Raw genomic sequence first — 22,270 nt, 5'->3', positions numbered from 1 at the left:
AGTCACAAGCACCCTGGAGAAAAAAAGTTCTATCTAAAGTAAAAGACAACGCTGGCACAGGATCTATGTGTACAGAGTGTTTGAGAGTAAATTTAGGCTGGAGGAAAAGCTAACTGCAAAAACAGTGCAGCTCAGGCAAAGTTTCCAAGAAGAGCTGTTGGACAGAAAGCTGATTAGACCTCAAGCTGAGCCTCGGGTTTTTGAGAAGGGGTTGCCCAGCAAAGTGGCCCGTGAGAGCAGAGGGCTGTAAGACACTCAGGAACTCACTATTTTCTCCTTTATGACTCAGAAGTTTTCAAAGACCATTGCTATATTAAAACAAAAAAAACAAACAACAACAAAAAACATGCTCTGTATAAAATTTCAAATCAAATTATTCAGATTAATTGTGTTAGGAATCACAGCATTGAACTAGCATTATTGTAAATTTGCAAAATGTCAATAAAATGCAATATTACTTGAAAACCAATAATAACTGGATCATTTAAATATGTCACACAATTTATAATAAAAGTTTCCTGTATTCTAATGTTAATGAATACTACCTTGAAAATTATTTATTGTTTGATTATAAGTTAATAAAATTAGGGATGGCAATAAAGCCCAGCACCAATACACAGCTATTGGTATAGGCTGGATGTTACTGATCATTAATACAGATTTTCCACTTGAGTAGAAGATACAAGAGCTTGATCCTGTTTCCAGTTAAATCAGCTGGCTGAGAGTCAAGCACTCCCCAACTCCACTTTGTTTTCCCTACCTGCAGTACTGTAACAGGGCACGGCATTTCAATCAAAACTTTATGAAGGCTGTGACCAGGCTGTGAAGGAAATTGTAATGACTCAGAGTGACGTGTAGGTCCACAAAATTTAGGAGACATTAACAAAACAAAAGGAGGCAAAACAACAGCAAAAAGTAAAATAGAGAAAAAAAAATGTGTTACGTCTACTGCTACTTCTAACACTTGCCACCATTAAAGTTCAGTTTTTACTAAACACTGACTAGATTATTCTGTAACTAGTTGTCAAAACTGGGTCTGTTAGCAGAGGCAGGAAAGAGGTGTTGTGGCTCCCCTCAGTCTGGCCCTATAAAAGCCCTTTGCCTGCTCTGATGGGGCATGTGTTATGGGGATGCATGTAACATGCTGTGTGGATCGCATGCATAGTGACTCCTATTTCACTACCACAAAACATTTCCCAGCATTTAGAATTTGTCTATATTAGTCCTTCTTTAGAAGTCTTTTAAATAGAACAACATAAATTGTGGCACTGTACTCTGTGTGCTTTCACTTACTATTCATTGCCTCAGGGAATCAGAAGAGCTAATGTAGAGAAAGAAATAACCCAAACCGAAACGAAACAAAACGAAAAAAGGTACAACTTGTCTGTTCATTTCAAATGTCTTCTCTTGAACTAAGTGACCTTCACAGGTACCCTCCAACCAAAATTATTCTCTAGTTATGTGAAGTGGTACTAATGGCCCCTTCCTCTTCATCTTCCAGCTGACCACTCTCACTGAAGCTGGCCATGATGGGGTGTACGGGAGTTCTGTTCAGTGCCATGTGTCGTCTGCCTACAAGGGTGATATTGCCAGATCAAGCTGTAAGACAACTACTTACAGCATGCTTAAAGTAAAAAAGTAAAATATCATTAAAAAAAAAAAAAAAAGAATTTTGGGAAATGGTTATTTCCACAACATAGAGCACTTCAAGAGGGACACTACTTGAAACTTTGTGTCAGCTTTGAAATGTGATGGATTTGAAGCAAGCTCTGCTGCATGAGGAAGCCTTAAAAAATCTTTAAAATATCTGAGGGATGGCATGCAAAGCTGTAGCTAAGCTGCATGAAGGTTTAAAGACAATTTATTATTTTCTACTGATCTAAATCCTTAAATCACCTTAAACTCTGATGCTCACCTAAGACTTTAAAATAGAAGAGCTTAAGCATCCCATGTCACTGTATCAAACATTAATCTGATCAATATTTACTGAACTTATGTATGTAGATAAAAGTATAAACTTTGTATTATTAAAAAGCTGTGAAGTTTTAAAAATGTCATGGCTGAATGTGTCTCTCGGCTGACTTCACGCAGGCAGTCAGCATTCGTGTAAATGTTCAGACTTCAGAGGTGGTTTACTCTCCATACTGTAGACATCCCTTAAGTTTGGGGACCCCTCTTTGTCATTTATGAGGTTTTGGACAACTATAGAAAGGAATAATACAACGATGCCGTGGCATTATTTCATGACTAATGAACACATCCCACATTGTCTGAAGCTTTCTGCCTGAATAACCTCATGCTATCATTTAGTTCTCTTTTGGTGGAATTTTAGTCACACATTGCACAGTGTTCACCAACACTGTGAAACACAGATTGACTGGCAGCTATTCATTCTTTTTCAAGTCTTCCCTCACTTTCCAAGGAAACTTTGTTTCCCCTACTCAGTTTTAAGCAGCCATGTCCCTCTTGTACTTCCTCCTACCATGTCTTCTGCTTTAAGAAAAAGATAGTTTTGCTTCTTCTTTCTGTTCCTCTAACAAAACTGCACAGATGGAGAGAGAATTTTGCATACACAGAAGTAAGAAATTTTACACGGAAATATGAGATGTTTAGAGCAGTTAAGGAACAGAGAAGGCAAAGAAGGTGCCTTTGAAGGACCAGCAGCTTCTGTTACTGGAGCACCCCAGACCCCAGGAGAGTGGTGATGGGGTACCCTAATGACCACTCATCTGCTCAGACAAAGCTGTTCCAGGGTAGCCCCCATCTCTTTTCTCTCCCCTCCAAGCAAACACCACAAATGCATTCACTCTTAACCAGCAAATAGATGGGTTATAGGCCGGAAAGCTCCTGACACACCATTCATATCATTCATCTGAGGTATTAAAAGAAAGTCAGCATCATTTGGCCATAAATCGAGGTAGGAATTTAATGAAAGTTTGCAGGACAAAATAAATAAAAATAAAAATAAAAATAAAAATAAAAATAAAAATAAAAATAAAAATAAAAATAAAAATAAAAATAAAAATAAAAATAAAAATAAAAATAATAAAAATTGTAAAGCCTCACATTTAGTGCAAAAACAAAAGAATCAGAGAATATCACCAAACTTTGAACTCATAGGTCTGAACAGAATCATAAGCTAGGCAGGCCTGCCCTCAATTCTCGTTGTTACATACAAAGAAAATTTAGAATTTGAGCCCTTGCAGGATTGGGACATCCAGGTTCCTCAGTGGGTACTCAGCTCTTGAAAGTTGCCTCCTGGGCATGGTGTCACAAAGCTACCTCAGATCTCTGCCCTCCTTTCTCTGGGGCAGGGTACGGCTTTCAAACTCACCTCCTAGCTGTGGAGCAGTTTTCCCTTATTAGAAAAGCTAAATTGGATGCTAAGTGCCCTGACTGTCAGCAAAGCACAGCTGATGGCAGGAGCCACCGGGGCAGTCTGAAGCACAGTGTTCCTCTCTGCAGCCTGCTGCCCCACCGCAGGCTCACCAGCAGCCCTTCAGGTGGCTGGGCCATGGTGGCAGCTTTCCTTTCAATTAATAAATCTAAACTCGGAAGAGCTGTGGAGAGGCAAGAATTATTCAGGGCAGTCAAAGGGGACAAGGCAAAGGCTAATGGCCTGAAGCAAGAAAGACAGACAATCCGGGATGAAAAGATCCTAGCAGCAAGGTCAGCCGAAAAGCACCCACGGGAGCTCTTACACTGGTGAGTTTTGCTCTGGGAGGGTCAGGGGGAGGAAAGAGGGGAGTCGATGGCCTTAGTGAACACTTTGTGGTTTCGAGTGCAAGAAATAAACAGTCTCAGGCCAGGAATATTAATCACTACAGGCAGATTTTAAGCTGTTCCACTGTGGGTGAGGCAGTCCCCGCTTCCCGACCTGGCCATCGAGCTGTGATATTATTAGCAATGTGAAAATCCAACATGCACTTTTCCCCCTCAGGTCAGGCAGTTTTATAAAAGTAAACAGTATTTTGGCCAAATGAGGTGTAGCAAAACTCCACTAGAGGTGACCAACGGTACTGGCTTCACACCAAGTGCAACATGAACAAAATGTACTCCTCAGAAGGTGCTACAATATCAGTGTTGTTCCCCTCCTGCCTCCCAGTGGTACTGGAAGCCCAGAGTCCCATCAGAAGGAAAATCAGTAAAACCCCTATTTTCAGTCTGTGAGCCCAATCAAATTAGACTTGAGTTTTCCCTAATAAGCTTTGCACTGGTCAGCGCAGGACCAGAAGAAATCTCCTTAGATCCATCAGAAAGCTCATTGCCCTCTCCAAGCTGCTCATGGTTTTATGCCATATTTTAAAAAACAAAGCAGCTCCTCAGTTCAGCATCACATGTTTTTGCAGGCTTATTATCTTGGGAATTTGCTCTCTACACTGGTTTCTGAATGGAGTTAGGTCTGCTTTTTAAGGCTTAAAAGCTCAAACAGGTTTAATCTTAACCTTCTCCTTGTCCTCCCTGCACAGATGTGTCCTCCCACGGTACCAAGGGAGAACAAATCTAGTGGCTGCATGAGAAATAACTTGCACAGAGGCAGCGACTCTGGACACAGCGCAAATCTCAGAAGGAAATTAAAGTACCTTTTTGATGCAGTTTTGTTTTAAATTCTCCTTTCTTCATTCTCTTGTACAGGTAAATTCTTGTAACAGGGAAGACATAAACCTGCATGCTGGATGGGAGGAATATAAATATATAAAGATAATACGTCATTAAGTAAAAGTAACAAATGTTTACACGCAGATTCTCAAAGGACCCTGATTCTAATTCCTCCAACGTGATAGGGAGGAAGAGAGCTACACTAGGTATAAGGTTGTAAAAGGATGTGAGTCAATGCTGTTTGCTCATATCAGGATACACAGAGCCTACAGGCCTGGTACAAACATCAACAAAGGGGTAACTGCTCGGGCAAAACACAGCAAAGAAAATCTGATGTATAGTAATGAAAAAAAAATAACAAGTACCTTATGAAATTAAACAGTGTGAAACTACTGTGAAGAAACTACTGATGGAGAACAGAATAGAAACACTGTGCCCGGCATCAGAAAAGCCAGGCAATGAGTTAACCTTAAAACAGCAATAGCAGAACAGGCTGAAAACCAAATGATATGCATACACCAGAAACTATTGATGAAACATAACACAAATAATGTAAACAGTTAAACTTCAGAGACTATACAGATCACTTAATTTCCATGGCATTATTCCAGAAATTAATTTGGCCTATGTCCTGTAATGCAGGCACTTGCACTGACATATTGTCTTTGCATGTACTTGAGGACCGAGTCTAGTCAGTTGTCAAAAGCAGCAGAATCAGTTGAATGTAAATGTCTCAGCAGGGAACTTCACTAATTTTAAGTCACAATTTCTCTCAGACAAAGGGCTTCAGCCAGAGCTAATGATGCTAAGACCCTTAGCATGACAGAAGAAGTGGCAGAACTGAGATCTGTCCCCCCTGTGGAAATGCTCCATCCCCAAAAGCCCATCTGAGCAGATCCCCATGAAGACGTCCACCGCGTAGACTGGGCAAGGTCCTACTCTGGTCTGTTTTGGCACATCTTTGCGAAAGTCACTGGAGGTCTACCAAATCAGCCAAGCTAAAGAACTGTCCTATAGAAAATTATTGAGAAACATATCCAAATACTCATATCCAAAGCTGCAGCTTCTTCTTTGCTTTAATCTGACTGAAACCCAAACTGCTGACGAAGGGTCAGCTGTCAGAGAAGCAGCTAACACTTATATGCTTATGTGGTAAGCTAAAAAAGGTATTCTGCCTAACTCGACCTAAACTAAGAAATCAAACAGAGAAATGGTTGCTTTCTGCCTGGATCAGCTCTTAGACTTAGCTTCCTGTGCAGCTGCACAAGCCCTTGCCCGGGGTGACAGTGGTGCAGGACCACATAGCCAGAAGCAGGAGCGACAACAGGAAGGGTAGGAGAGCTGGATGCCTATTTTAGCAGCAGTCCACAATTAGAATGGCTTAAAGCAATCATGAGAACAAAGCCTTTTACATCAGAGGAGAGGGCACATTTTTTACCATGAGGCAATACTGAGGGACCTGCTCTCAACTCAGTATCTTTTTTCACAGGCAATAGAAAGCTTGTTTTAAATGCAGAGCACAAGGCAGTTTCTATGCAGAGCAACTTAGGAAGAAGTCCTGCACTGACTGATGATTATCTGTATGACAAAACTCTTCCTTCTTTGTCAAAGTAATAAGCCCTTCCACTAATCTTTTCTACCGCAAAGTAAATATTAGATTTAATATAATGGATCTAGTGGCATTTTTAGCAGAAAGGTGCTGGTGCGATATCATGTAGTATTGTACATACCAATGGCACCTTTTGAAAAATCCATGGATTTGCAAGGTTTAAAAAATACTGTGTAGCACTAGTGACATCTGCAGGAACAAGTTGGTTGGAACAGCAAGAGGAAAATATCCAAAATCAGGCTTTGATGAGAGGAAAACGAGCAGATGCATTCACAGCGCCTGCCTTCACAAGTGCACTGGGGACAAACAGGGCCTCTGACCTGCTGCCTCAGGAGGTAAATCGGACCCCTTCTCTAAGCTACTTTCTGGAGGAGTTTCTCATTTCATTGCCAATATAGGTGATTAGGGAAAGCTGGCCTCCTATTCTATGAAATGCTTATGTAGAAAGGTGACTACACTCTTTAGCAGGAGTGAAAGTAAAGGAATAATCTTTCTTTAGAAGAGGGTGAACCAAGAGATACCAGCATGAAGGAGGCAACCACAAATCATCATGCCTTGCCCTACAGAAGATGGAGGAAAGGGAGCAGCTAATTTAAAATTTTTCCGTAGCTCAAGAGAGAAAACATCAGTGAAGAGTCACTATTGGTTACATCGAGTTTTGTTGCAACTGATAGGTCTAACGACATTTTTTCTTTAAAGATAGGGCGATAAAGAGGAGTTCCAACAAATTTAAAAAAAAAAAAAAAAAAAAAAAAAAAAAAAAAAAAAGGTATACTCAAGATAAAAACTTTGGGCAGAGTTGTTTGTGAAGGAGAGCAAAAGAGTGAGAGAATATGCACCCAAGTGAAGATCAGAGCACTGTGCAGTTGCCTGTGCAAACACTTACAGGCAAGTAAGTTTGATCCAGCCTGAACTATAATAGCCAGATCCTGAAAAATAAAGAGCTCGAGGGGAAAAATCTTTGTAGTGTAATACCTAGATGTGGTGATGTAAGGAAAGAGGCAGTCAGCTTCTTTGATTTCCACTCTGTTCAAGAAAGCAGTCTCTTCCACATAGTAAAATAAATAAATAAAAAAAAATAATAATACAGCTTTACCTTCCTTCATTGTATGATGCTGTTCCGGTTTTGCCACACACAAAGTCAGCCATGTTACTTTATGCTATTTAAAAGCTATTTCTAACTTCATTATCACTGCTGTGAAAACACTGTTTTTAAACCAAAGGAACACGTGTAGAAAAACGGAACAGATGAGCTGATTTTTTCTGCTCTGGATAAATTTGTTGTGTTTCTTTTCTTAAACTTCCTTCATTTCTGATCTTAGTTTTTTTGTTGTTGTTGTTGTTGTTTTCCTTGCTTTGTTTTTTTCACATTATGTTTTAAATAACAGTTTTGCAAGAACACTTGTTTTCCACCTAAAAATAACAGCAGCCCAACAGCAGGAAGACAGCGAATGGTGAAATTCTTACAAGGCAAGGGAAGGTATTTGTGGTTATGATAAACTGCTAACTTACTACAGGTTTTACTCAGGGGATATTTGATTTCTGTGTAGATCTCCTAAAGAGAAAGATATCTTTAGAATATAGGAAATTAAAAAGAAAATGGTAAGACAAGCGAGAACAGCAATTGGTTCTGAGACACTTGGAAGAGCTGTAGCAGTGTGCTTGGGGGACAGCTGAGCAAAGCACACAGAAACACGTGCCACAGCAAGGACAGGGGAGGAATGTCTCATTGAGAAAATCTTAATGAAGATTGATTATTGAAGACTTGCTCCAAGGCCCAAGGTTGGTGTTGGGTGGAAGGGTCCAGGTGAGTTCAGCCATTGCAGCGAAGGCCTATTTGGTGGTCACAGGACTGTCACACAAATAACAGTAAGACTCAATAAGTCTTCATTAATCAATCTTCATTAAGATTTTCTCAACGAGACATTCCTCCCTGTCCTTGCTTATTTTGGTTAGAGCCCAAAGAAGACTTTCTATGAAGGACTATACCATTGTTCAATAATAACACTTTAAAAGGCATCTTTCCAGAATTACAGATAGATTCATCCTAAAGCAACAACAACAACAAAAAAAAAATGACACTGTCTTATATTCAACTCCAGCTTTGGCACCTAGATACACATCTGAGTTTTTTTTATAAAAGCATTTTCTTCATACATTTTCATAGTAATTTTCAATAAAAGTATGTACTCTAAAGTAGTACTCTGATATTTTTAAAAAGGATTAAAAAAAAAAGTGTCAGAAAGAAAAGAAGTTTTCTGGCTATTCTCACTTGCCAAATAATGTGTATGTGAAAAATCCTATACTGTTCTGTCAATCCAAGGGAGAAATGAAATTTTCATTGAATGTAATATCACTTTTCCCTCTAACCAGCATACTTACTTAAGCCTTTTTGTCAGGACAGACCTCTTGGATTGCAAGATCCAAGCCCTCACCAGCACATTTGTCTGGAGGCACTGGCTGATTGAGCCCCCCAGACACAAGGACGATAAGTTGCAAATAAGATTATGCAAATGGTACTGTGTGTTAAAAGTATGCTTTATATTGACTAAATTGTCCTCAGTGGTAAAAAGAGAAATTGAGAAATTAAGATGTATCTCTTTTTTACCTGAGCTCAGCTGTGTTTGTAGGTCTATTTTCCTCCTGTTGTTGAAAAATAAAATAAAATTCTTCAACCACTATTCTTCTAATTTCCTTCAAGGGAATTTCCATTTAGATTTTTCCAGGTTGACTTCCCTCTTCCAAGTTCATTACTGTTTTAGGCTCTTTCTTTCAAGGACACAAACATTTCCTCACTCTGCCAACAGCTTTGCATCCAAGGTCCAATTTCCCCATCACCCAGGAGCTCCTGACCTCTCCAGCCATTAGCTTGATGTAGTAACAAAAAAGATCTTCTGTTACCCTTTTTTTCAGATACTATACCAAGTAAGAAAACTGCACAGTACCAGAGGAATCACCTATGAAACAATAACTGCTGAGGTCTAACCATCCAGTAGCTTTATTATTGTTTTTCTGCTCTAACAGATCACATCACACTACTGGGTGTGCGGGGTGATAAGCTGGCTTTGAGGCTAATTTGCAACCAGTACCCTAATAATTCATTTGTCACACAGTTTCTTGCAACGCTGGGACTTTTTTGTAAGTGACCCTTTCAGAACCTGCAGATCTCATGTGCCTCACCTTCACGCACTGACTCCTTGTTTCTGTTATCTTTTAGGCATCAGTGCCACAAAGCATTAGTTCGACTCACACAATGTGTGAGCTACACCAGCTTCCTGACAGCTACACCAGCTTCCTGACAGCTTTGTTTCTCTTTGCAATGCACAGTTGTTTTTTTATTTATCTAGTTATGGGACTGCATTGCCCATGAGTTCAGGGCAGGTGTAGGGAGAATTTCATACCATCAACACTTAGATTTGTAATGTGGCTTACTTGTGCAACCTCCACAGGGAATCATGGTTCACAAGAAATGGTGATCAGCAGTGTCAATGGGGTACTCCCATGATCATACCTCCTTGGATTAAACCCTCCCTTTGACAGTTCTCAGTATTTCTTCTGCCTGGCTAAAGGATAAAGCATACAATTTACACAGGTCCTGAGCCTTTCTCTTTCTTGAAAGTAACATCTACATCAGAAGAATAAAGAGAATAACCTAGCCCCTCACTTAAGCCATTCAATTTTTCCCACCCATCAGCTTCTTTCTTACTTCTGAATCCCACTAACCATAGCTCACAAAATGTGGGGAAGAAAAAAACAACCAGATTGACAACTTACTTTCCAATACAGTTAAAAAGGCTGCCAAAAACAAGCCAAGGGTATTATTGAACTACCTGTCTGTGCCTCTGAAACAAAGCATGGAACAAGAAGCACTGCCCAGGTAGAGTACATGTAACTATGCTGGAAGCTTCCAACATGCCAAGTAAGCCCAAATGGAGACAGAGTTAAGTGCTTCACCATCCTTCCAAGGACCTTGTGCTCAATATATTTTATTACCCAAATTTAACTCAGTCTATTGCTTTTTTTTTTTTTTTTTTTTTGTGTTCCTTGCTCTTCCCAGGCCTTGCACAGGGCTCTGCCAGAGACTTAAAGATGCCTCAAGCTGCCAAAAAAAAAAAAGAAAAAAAAGAAAAAAAGTCCCTGTTCATAGCAGCATTCAGCCCTAGCTCTGGCCTGTACCAGAGATCATGTTGCTATGAGATGCAAGTCAAAGAAAAGAGCAAGGAGGAGGAGGAACGAATATGTATATACGTATATAATGTCATAGATATAACTGTGCATGTCCTTATCTACACATAGCAATGGCTTCTTTTCATAGATACTCTCTGATAAGCTAACCAGAATGAGATATTCAACTCCCTACTGCTAACGCTGTTAAAAGCATGTCTTCTTTAGCATTAAGGAACCATTTGCACTTAAGGCTTACACAACAGGATTTTTTTGCATGTATTCAACATTACTGAATTTATAAGTTGCATTTTGAAAGAATGGTAGAAACTTTGCAGGACAATAAGCTTGTACACTCTGCACTTAAAACAAACAAACAAACAAATAAATAACAAAACAAAACAAAACAAAAAAAAAACAGTTTGGTGTAGTGGGCACTTGTTTTTTTGTATTCCGACTTGCCTTGGATATATTTCTTGATTGATAGCAGTGTCTTGGTTTTGGCTGGGCTAGAATTAATTTTCTTCATGTATGAAGTTGTGTTTTGGATTCTTGATAAAAATAGTGGTGATAACACAGTAATTTTTTAGTTGTTGCAGAGCAGTGATCACAGAGAGCCAAGGACTTTTCTACTTCTCGTGCTGCCCTGCCAACCAGGAGGCTGGAGGTGCATGAGGAGCTGAGAAGGAACACAGCCAGGACAGCTGGCCCAAGCTGACCAAAGGGACATCCCATAACATAAGGCATCATGCTCAGCAATAAAAGCTAGGATAAAGAAAGAGGAAGGAGTGGACATTTGAAGTGATGGCATTTGTCTTTCCAAGAAACCACTACTTGTGATAAGCCCTGCTTTGCTAGAAGTGGCTGAACACCTTCCTGTCAATGGGAAGTAGCAAATGAATCCCTGGTTTTGCTTTGCTTGTGTGCACAGATTTTGTTTTACCTGTTTCAACCCATGAGTTCTTGCACTTTTACCTCTCTGATTCCCTCCCCCATCCCACCTGAGGAGACTGAGTGAGCAGCTCTAAGAGCAACTCTAAGGTACTTGGCTCCCTGCCAGGTTAAACCACAACACATACATATACATATTTGGTGTAAACAGATGAGTTTAGATTATCACATAATATACCACAACAAGTAACTGTGATTAAATGGTAGTTCAGCCCAGGAGGAGAATATTCAGAATAGAGATAAGTAAAATACACTAATATTATCTATATGAGTATGCACTAAATAAAAGCAAAAGTTAAAAGGGACACCTGCTACTTCGCACATTTCTGTAGTGTTTATTGTTCATTTATCTGCTAGCCTTATACATACTGACATCACAATGAAAAGAAGCTCTTTGCATTTTTAAAAGTTACACCTGTTTATTTATCAAGGAACCTAGTACCTTAGAATTCCAGAATTCTGTAACTAAATAACCCTTAATAGCTTGGAAAGTGCATGCTGGAAGATTACCTCTATATTGTCTCAGCTGCATCACCAAACATACTATATGTAGTCATTGATGTCAGTCATTTTCTTAGCTCAGGCAGCAAATGAAACACAACCTCAGCATGTAAGAAAATTAACCATTTATCATAACCTCTGACAATAGAAATAGAAGATGCATGGAAGGGGACAAATAAGATATAAAATTCACTTTTAATTGTTTCTCAGTTTCTCAGTGAATTGCGTGCCCACTGGCACCATAAACTGAGTAGGGATTTGCTCAGCTGTGGAGCTGAGTTGGTACCTGTGCATTATGTCATATTTGGAAGTCAGCAGGGCTTGTTAGACCAGCACTTTTCACGGCACACATTATAATTTTACTGGGAGTCACAAAATGATCCAGAGGGGGCTATATAAAAAAAGGTGGAGTTGCTCTGACCACTGCACACATCTCCACCTGGGCTGGTAGCCACAAATTTTCTCACTTATGGAGTAAGGGCAGGCCGTACTTACTGTCTCTAGCTAAAAATGAGAGAACAGCAAACGACTCCATCCATGATCAGCTGCTCAGTGCTTTCAAGGAGAGAGCAGACGTCTTCCTGTATTGGAGTACTCAAACCATGTGTCTTCTGCCCTTGAGAGGCTGTGCTGCTGCTCTTGTGGGGACACAATCAGATAAGATCCAAGGAGTTTCAAAAGTTTGAAAGGTGCTCTGTTGGATTATTCAGTCACAGATGCATTCTCCTTACTCTTTCTCCGATCACAGTCAGGCTATTATAGGTCTTGCCTTCATTTCTATAATGCTTTTGAATAGGAAATAATACTCTTCTATGACCTCTCAAAACTATAGCTTAAAACTCTTGTTTCTTGAAGAATAGATGGAGATGCACATAAATGCATCTAATACTTCTAATGCATGTAAATACTTCTAAATTCTCTTCTGCTTCATCTGAGCAGATATGTAAATTAATGCCTTTCTGCAGAGTACACCTTCTCTCAGTTTTTTAAAAGTAATCCCTATGTTCTCCCAATATCTGGACATCATTGATGAGATAAAGTAATCCTGGAATGTGCCTGAAAACAAAGTCATAAATTAACTGGATACGTTATGATAAGGGGAAAAATACTTCTGAATGCACTACAGACTGTTCAAAAGAAGTGAAATAGAGAAGATATTAACTTTTGAACACTACTGACCTTATGGCAAATAACTAGTCTTTATCGTATAGCTAACTAATATCAGCCATGAACACAAAAATAAGTGGTACTGCAATAGAAGATAGTATCTTCCACGATAAGAATAAAGATAACATGAATAAGTATACTAAGAAAAGTCAGGCAGAGGCAATACTCTTTTCCTTGCCAGTTGGAATAGCAGAAAAAAGTCCACAAACTTTGGGCACATGTATTTATCTGAAGGACAATATATTTCACCAAAGGCTTACCTAGTTTTTGTAACTAGTTTACTCTTCTGAAAAGAGTAGTTACAACCCTTGGCTACTTACATCCATCAACCACTACAGATACAGCTGTACTTCAGCTGTACTACAGCTGTCCTGATAAAAAATTTAATTTCCTTTTATGATAAGATCACCCATCTAGTCGATCAAGGGAAGTCAGTTGATGTAATCTTTTTGGATTTCAATAAAGCTTTTGATACGGCTTTTCATAAGATCCTACTGGACAAAATGTCCAGCATACAGCTAGATAAAAACATCATACAATGGGTGAGCAATTGGCTGATAGGCAAAGCTCAAAGGCTTACGGTAAATGGGGTTACTTCAGGCTGGTGGCTGGGCTGGTCAGCAGTGGGGTCCCCCAGACCTCCATTTTAGGGCCAGTCCTCTTCAGTGTTTTTATAAACAATTTGGACGTAGGACTAGGTGTTTTGAGCAAATTTGCTGATGATACTAAACTGGGAGTAGTTGTTGGCTCTGTTGAGGGTGGAAAGGCCTTGCAGAGAGATCTGGACAAACTGGAGAGATGGGTGATCACCAACTGCATGAAGTTTAACACGAACGAGTGCCAGGTCCTGCACCTGGGATGGGGAAACTCTGGCTATACATACAGACTGGGCAATGAGACACTGGAGAGCAGCCCCGCAGAGAGGGATCTGGCGATTGTGGTTGACAGCAAGTTGAATATGAGCCAGCAGTGTGCCCTGGCAGTCAGGAAGGCCAACCGTACCCTGGGATGCATCAAGTACGGCATTGCTAGTCTGTCGAGGGAAGTGATTGTCCTGCTCTACTCTGCGCTGATACGGCCTCACCTCAAGTGTGCAGTTCTGGGCACCATAGGACAAAAAGGACGTTAAACTGTTGGAGAGCATCCAGAGAAGGACCACAGAAATGGTGAAGGAACTAGAGGAGAAGACATATGAGGAGAGGCTGAGGCCCCTTGGTTTGTTCAGCCCAGAGCAGAGCAGGCTGAGGGGAGGCCTCATGGTGGCCTGCAGCTCCCTCACAAGCAGAAGTATAGGAGCAGGCACTGAGCTCTACTCTCTGGTGACCAATGATAGGACCCAAGGGACTGGAGTCAGCTTGAATATCAGGAAAATATTCTTCACCAAGAGGGTGGTCACACACTGGAACAGGCTCCCTAGGGATGTAGTCACAGCACCGAGCCTGTCAGAGTTTAAGAAACATTTGGACTATATGGTCTGAATCTTTGGGCAGACCTGTGTGGAGCCAGGAACTGGACTCAATGATACTTGTGAGTCCCTTCCACCTTGAGATATTCTATAATTCTATGATTCAGTGTTTGCTGTTGTTGTTGTAGTTGTTGTTGTTGTTTTTTTTTTTTTTTTTATTCTTCTTCTAAGAAGAGCCTGATCTTAATGTGGCAAACTTTTTGGGACATAATATTTTCATAAAGGCCATTCGAAATTTATCATGACAGAGAGGGTAAAGAAATGGATTCAGAGAGGAATTGAGCCACAAAAGCCAAAAGGTAACATCGTACAGGGAGTTATGAACACAGGTTCCTTGGCAGGCCCCACGAATAATCATTAGTAAAGTATATGGTGCCCAGCAAATGGCGAAGACACAAACAATTATAGCAAGCGACTTTGCAATTTTCTTGTCCTGGTGCAGTTTTGACCTGGTCCTTGCACAGAAAGAAATAGAGAGGTCATTTTCTGGGGTTACAGAATTGGCTCTGGATGGAGATAAGCTTTCAGCTACCAAAGACTCTTTCTTTGGCCTTATGGAGGATGAAACACTGTCCTCTGCTTCCAATGAGGAAGATGCTCCTTGTTTCAGCATGAAGCAAGATCTCCAGGATGAGCTGCTGCTCCTTGGAGGCTCAGAGTCCTGAATGCTGCCACGCCTCTGGCGCCTCTGGATGTTGTTGAAGATGTGCACGTTGAAGTAGGTGACCGAGATCAGCGGCACAAAGAACTCCAGGGTAGACGCACAAAGGAGGAAGTACCAGTTGTCGAAGAACTCAGCGTGGCACTGCCCTTCCTGCACTGTGCTGCAGCCGGCCACATACTCCCACAAGAGAATTGCTGGGCAGTAGAGGAGGAAGGCAAAGACCCAGATGGCCACCATCTTGACAATAGGGTTGGACATTATTCCCCGCTGAACTCTGTAAGATACCTGTGAAGGAAAAAAAGAAAAATATTGTAGCTGTAGAGGCAATTATTTGAACCAAGAGAATTAGACAGAGATGAGCTTAGCATAGCATTTGCTAATAGAGCTGCATCTTCTCTCATCAGCTGAAGCTCACTCAGGTATGTTTAATTTATTGATGTTGACATAACACAGGGTTGTCTATGTATCAGTCACAGTGCTAGGGTCCTGGTACAGGCAAGGAAACATGATCATCCATCAGAGTTAGAAGTACCTAGTAATTTGGTATGCCTTGTTTGAAACATCTGCAGCCTGAATTGGCAGAGTAATTAACATTTTATAGTTGCTCAGAGAATGACTCGCATTCACTGACAACTGCACTGTTTTTTACAGCACTTTACAAGATATAGGACTAAATGTGGCACAGTGGTCAACAGAAATTATGTCACAAATTTAATATGCGCCTTTGAAAAATCATATATTGCACTTTCCATGATCACATAGGAGCAGAATCCAGCTCTGCAGTGCAGACATTAGGTGATGAAACCACAAGATCACCCTTATCTGTGTCCTGGTTTGCGCTTTGTAAATGTTGAGCCTTTGGCTTTCCTGTGTAATTTCACTTAAAAGCAAGATGTTTTGGTGTTTGATTTACCAGTTTATTTCATTAAAACAAAATTAAATAACATAAAAACATATTAAAAAAAGGCATTTATAATAAGTTCAAGTACTTATAATTAACAAAAATACAACTGATCTTTTTTCTTTTTTTCATATGGCATCATATTGACATTCTCATAGGTCACCAAAGAGCTGCAACCCCTAGCTCAGCCCCACATTTCTCTGCCACTTCAGCCAACAGAGCAACAACCGGGAAATGCTGGCCTCCAACCTTAGTATGAACCAAAACATAAAGCACACACAAGGTGAATTGGATGCTCTGCAGAAAGCAGAGACATAGCACTCTATGCTCATCCGAAGTTTGGGGTTCTGCTTCAGACATGGAGAGGAGATTGCCTCATACCCATGGATAGTCTCTGCAGTCTGTCCTTTGGCCCACTCTCTTCCCTATTTGCACTTGTTCCCAGTCTTCTCCAGGATCATTTGGAGCCACGTCTCAGGCCTAGACGTCCTCCCTGGTATTCTTCACTTCACCACCCTAGCCTTTTCCTCCCATGTCTGATTTAGGTTCAAAACCAAATCCAGTTTACTTCAGATTTTCTCCTTATTTGGTCCCTTTTTATCAGCCTTTTGTCTCAGCCTTTTCACTCCTCGACCTGTTTTCCTTAAAGCAGCGGCACAACAGCAACCTGCAGCAGACACTGTGAGAGAAGATCTGTTTGACCAGATCTGGGCTGGAGTATGCTCAGCACTGCGTCTATCCACAGTATCTCCACACGCAAGCATACTTTCTCAGGGCTACTATCTCGACTAATCTGGGTCCTATACTCGCCAATAAGGCAAAGAGCTTATCACCAATATCAAGATATGTCCTTGCCAAATCCCACAATCTTGCCACAAAACTCGGAGAGACTATAAATAGGGTACTTACAGCTTTAGTAACTGACAGGAAACGGTCATAGCTAATTAGAACAATGTTAAACACTGAAGCTGTGCACAGGAGATAGTCCATAACTAGCCAGAGCTTGCATAGGCCTCTTCCCAAGTGCCAGGTCCCTGTCAGGGCATAAGGGATGTAGAGAGGTATGCAGAACGCACCTATGGAAAGCAATCACAGAGACACCATGCAGTTGTTACAGATTGCAAACAGTACTCCTGGAAGCAGAGAGACAATACTTCGGTATTTAGCTGGAAAAAAAAAAAATATATATATATATATATATACTGTTAAGGTGTATATATAAGTTATATAAATAAATTCTTACATTCTCATGGAATCTGATGAAGACTCTGTGTATTAGATCTTAGTGCATGTTGATTGTTGTGAATAAGCTTAGGGCAAATCAGCAAAGAAAGATCCACTGAAGAAAACTACAGTATAACCGATTGTATAGTCTCTAAAAATATACAGCCAGTACTGCAGCATTTATGCAGCATGCTGTGCATCATGACTATGTTCCAAAATGTAAACTTATTGCTGTGTATCTTCTTATCTTTTATCTCTGTTAAAGATTTCCTCCCAAACATATCTACAGATACTGCTAACATAGCTTATTAATGTAAGACTGGTTAGCATTTTTACACTACAGACAATATGTTGGAGAGACTGTGTGGTGTGTGGAAACCTCTTCTACCACAGACAGAGCAGAAACAACTTACATCTCTGTCCTGAAGCTGCTACATTTAAACAGCCAGGCAGACTTCAGTTAAACACCAAAAGCCTTCTAAAAAAAATATAATAACATCCAGTACTTTGAAGTACTTAAAAACAGGACTTTTTTCCCTATTTTCTGGGACATCTCCCACTGGACCATCTTTTTTTTTTTTGCTGTTTTAATGGTCTGAACCCTGCAGAAACACGGCACAGTGCATTCACAGCCCCTGCCTCTTTGCCTGGCATCACCCACTAGGACTGGATCCTCTGCATCTCCAGGACTACTGCATTGACACTATGGAACAAGGAGGATAACAAGGAAAACAGATGGAAGACACAAGCAATAGTCTGCTGGCATCAGGACAATCCCTCTGATCCATAGCCTGCACCAAGTTGCATCCAGTGAAAAGTTACAGTTGTAAAGTGCATTTGTTCTAATGTAATAAACTCATAGGCCATTAGCATTGCATAGAGAAGTAATTCATTTACCTTGATGTACCACAGAGAGCTGCATAAGGAAACAGTTACTCTGTCAAACATAAAGGTCTTATGATGAGGTGTAATGAACAGTTTTACATGAGGAGCAAAAGTAAATCAGAAACTGCGGCAGAAGCCTCTTTCTATCAATCAGTATTTTTTACATACAGTAGTAGCTCCTTTTGTTCTGAAGGAACGTTAAAAGAATTTACAAGACCAAGAATGCACTACTTATCTCATTTCGATGTATCTTGAGACATAATAGGCTGCTAAAACACTTAATAGAGTTTTTACCATTCCTTACTTTTCCCCATGGCACACAGTTGGGAAATTTCTCCAAGAAGCTGCCCACCAAAATAAGGCCCCCTTTTGCCTCTTAACATTACTAGAAAGCAAGTATTACATATCTCCAGCATTGCAACTTACCCACTGCAAAGTCAGAAATAGCAAGATTGAGAAAAAAATAGTTACTCCGATGCCTGAGATTTCTGTCCATGATGAAAGCAAGGATCACCAGAACATTTCCAAGGATTGTAACCAGAGCTAGCAGCACCATAAGCAGAGCCAGGAGCACCAACACACCCGTGGAAAACTCTGAGGTCTCTGGCTGTGGAGATGAAATCCCATTACACTGTCGTATCGTGTGCGGAGTTTCAGCAGTGCTGTTGTGCATGTTGTGTAGCCAGGTCAGTTGAGTCTGGGAAGAATCTTGCATCGGGCAGATTTCCAATAGATTGAGACAAACCTGTTAACAGGATGGGCTGAATACTGAAACATCCAGACAACTTCTCAATATTAAAATTCTAGATCACAAGATTTCAAAGCCTGGAGTCTCTCATGCTCTTTGATCTGAATGCACCTATTGGTCTGAAAACCAAATCCGTAAAAAAGATACCTCATAAGCAACAGTAAATGCACACTTTAAAGCAAGTGATGATCTCTTTTCTCTCCCGATGGCTGATCTTTATCTACTGAGGTCAGAAAAGAGTTAGTCTGAAAACAGCTCTTTTCAAAGTCAGGCAGTTTGCATATTAGCATTGTGTAAATCATGTAAGCTGTTTTACTCGCTGAATTCAGCTGAAGCTAAAAAAAAAAAAAAAAAAAAGAACTAATTTTCACTTCCCTAGTGGTCAACAGGATGTAAATTACTACAATTCTATTTCTCTTACTGTAAACGTAGGCATCATTGTGCTTGCTGTTACTAAACTACACAATTAAAAACAGAGAAGTCTTACTGCTGCTGGCTACAGAGTGTCTAAAATTTAAGTTCTATTTTGCAAAATGTCATCTTTTGAAGTTATCTGAAGCAGGAAGCAAGTCTATCCCTGAGAACAGTAAGCTAAATGACCACCCCTCATCATAATTTCATCTATTTTAGTAAAAGCGGCACAGAAGTCAGCAGACCAGGGCTGTAACTCATGCCTGAGGGTCACCAGCTCCACAGCACACCCCACAACTGGTTTTCAGACTGGGACTGTAATTCCAGGTGCTTGATGAGATATAGGGCACAAAACAATGAAAGGGAGGATGGGGGAGGTGATGGAGGTGGAGGAGGGTCCTAGTGAGTAAAGAAAGAAGCGAATCACACCTCCTGGACTTCAGGTGAGCAGGCTGAAGTTTATTCAGGAAAGTGGTAGTAATATCCCACTCAAGGCAGCTCTAAAGCACAAAGGAGCTCAGAAAACCTGCAGACCTTTAAGGACAGCTTTCTCCATGCACAACAGAAGTCCATCCCTGTTTTCGGGAAAACAAGTAGGTATACCAGGAGACTAACCAGGTTGGTTCCTTGGCTAACCAGGGAACTCATAGCAGAGCTAAAATACAAAAAGGCAACATGAGGAATATGAAGCAAAGACAGACTACAAAGAAAGAACTTTGAATTGCTGCCTGGCCATGTAAGCGTGGTGTTAGGAAAACTAAAGCTTATCTGAAGTTTATGTTTGTAAAGGACAGTGAGGATGACAAAAAGACCAAGAACTTCCACCTCCACATTAATAGTAAAAAGATAAATAAGAACAAAATGGACCTGCTGCTGAACAGTCCTGGTGACCTAGTGATAGAAAAAGTAGATAAGACTGAGGTTACCACTGCTTTCTTTGCTTCAGTCTTCACTAACCAGGTCTTTCCCACCTTTGTGTTTAGGGAGAAAATTCAAGGAAGGAATCAGCCTCACCTACAGGTGAGGACTGAGTCAGGGTTTACTTGGGAGTACTCGACCTGTTAAGAGTCCGTGGAACCCTATGGGCTGCACTCAAGAGTGCTGAGAGAACCAGCATCCCTGAAAGTCTTTTATCTTTTTTGAAAAGTCATGGAGATCAAGAGGGGTTCCCGATTACTGAAAAAAAGTCAAACATTGCACCAATCTTCAAAAGATGCCACAAGATCCATAGGAAAGTTATGGAACAAGTCCTCTTGGAAGGCATTTCTGAGCAGTTGAAAGAAGAAAAGGTGACCAGGACACAGTCACCAATGGTAGGTCATACCTGAGCAACTTGATTGTCTTCTATAATAAAATGACTGGGTTTGCAGACAAGGGGAGAATATTTACATGTTTTAAAAATTAAGGAAGAAATCAAATTAAATATTAAAGTTTTAACATAGTCCTTCATGGGGCTGATGGAGAAATTTATGTGGTCTCTCCTTCCTTCCTCCCTGTGGAGGAAAACCACAGCCTGACATAAAGGACAGACATTAGGAGAACCACTGGGATTAAAGACTTGTCTAAGAAATAAACAAAGCTAACACCATTTCTTCCAACATGTATGTTTTATTTGTTTTTTGTTTTGTTTTGTTTTTTTAAGACTCGAGAGGGCAAATTTAGAAAAATGCTGTTGCAGTTTGAGTTCAACCTCATAGTCATAGGCCTGTGATCACAACATATTTACAATAACTATTGGACATCTGCAAAGACAGAAAAGAGTGCAAGGGCATGAAATGATGAAATGGATGAGTGAGTGGGTAGGGAGACTTTTCTTAAAAAAGCAGACTTGGCAAGGAAGGTACATTTGTGTCAGTGCATGACAGGCATGAGGAAAAAACACCAAATCAGTATAATAGCAGAAGCCTGAAACAGGTCTACTAGAGAAGGGAAGACTGGGGATGCCATTTTGTCCAAGACAGCTATAACGTTGTGAGAACACCAACTGAGCATCTGAGTTGACCTGGGAGCAGTAGATCAATTAGAAAAATACAATGAACTCTCCAAACAATCAGGGGTGGTGTGACAAAATGGTTTGAACACTGTGGGTGCAATACAGAACATCAAATACATTGATCTGTAGTAACTTCAGTACTCTGTGATTTCAAGTTTGTTGCACACTGTGCTTGCTCCCTGAAGAACTCTTCTTTTCCAGTACTACAGTGTGGATCCATTTTACCTAGTCAATAATTGTGTAAGGCTATTCTTTCAAAGTAATCAATACATTTAGTTTTCTTGCACAACATTCTTTTATACTGAAAGCATAAAGTTACAAAAGCAGACAATTCAAGTCTTCCCCAGCTTGGGCCTGCCTACAGCTTCTCTGTAGAACAGATGTTTATTTAGTACTCTAGTTATTCTATAAATGTTTCAAATGTGTATGTGTGGGTGTTTGTTTTTTTTTGTTTGTTTTTTTTAGAGCCTTACAGAAAAAGCACACCCTACAGAAATCTATGCCAGCACCTTAGCTCATAACAGTGAAAACAGCTGTGCTGAATCAATGACCTCCTGAAGCTGTTTCTCTCTTTGCAATCAAGCTCACAATGCATACCACTACTTATGTAAGGCAAGGAAGCATAACAAGTTGTGAAATACAATCCTCTGCCAGCATGAAAACTGTCGAGAGAAGTCTTCAGCTCCAGATCTCTAAACAGCATATGATTTAAAAAAAAAAAAAAGTTCTTTGCTATGGTTGAGCTGTTTACATACATTCAAATTGTGCTTACAAATGAGTCCTCTGATTTTGCAACACGTCTACAGCCCATTTCAAATTAGATATTTATTTCAAAAGAAGACTACTTAAATCTTCATTATTCTGTGCATCCAGTCCCTCTTTCTGTAATTTATACATTTGTGTGTATACACACTAGGAGAAAAAAAAAATAGCCAGTCACTCTCACCTATCTGTGAAAGCCTTGTGCAACTTCCAACACCAAACACAA

General features: G+C 40.3%; 1 protein-coding gene across 1 annotated transcript; it reads right to left on the bottom strand.

Annotated features, from left to right (window-relative positions):
* Positions 1 to 11,642: 11,642 nt before the first annotated feature.
* LOC101796079 (histamine H3 receptor) lies at positions 11,643 to 19,609 on the bottom strand. The gene is made up of 3 exons (XM_013095716.5): positions 18,557 to 19,609; positions 16,931 to 17,097; positions 11,643 to 15,405 (listed from the first exon to the last, which is right to left on the bottom strand). The coding sequence occupies exons 1-3, from the start codon at positions 18,843 to 18,845 to the stop codon at positions 14,623 to 14,625; spliced, it is 1,239 nt and encodes a 412-aa protein (XP_012951170.3). The 5' UTR covers positions 18,846 to 19,609; the 3' UTR covers positions 11,643 to 14,622.
* Between the last annotated feature and the right edge of the window lie 2,661 nt (positions 19,610 to 22,270).

This window comes from Anas platyrhynchos, chromosome 2 (assembly GCF_047663525.1).
Source record: "Anas platyrhynchos isolate ZD024472 breed Pekin duck chromosome 2, IASCAAS_PekinDuck_T2T, whole genome shotgun sequence".
Classification (NCBI taxonomy): domain Eukaryota; kingdom Metazoa; phylum Chordata; class Aves; order Anseriformes; family Anatidae; genus Anas; species Anas platyrhynchos.
This window is presented reverse-complemented; position numbering and strand designations above follow the sequence as displayed.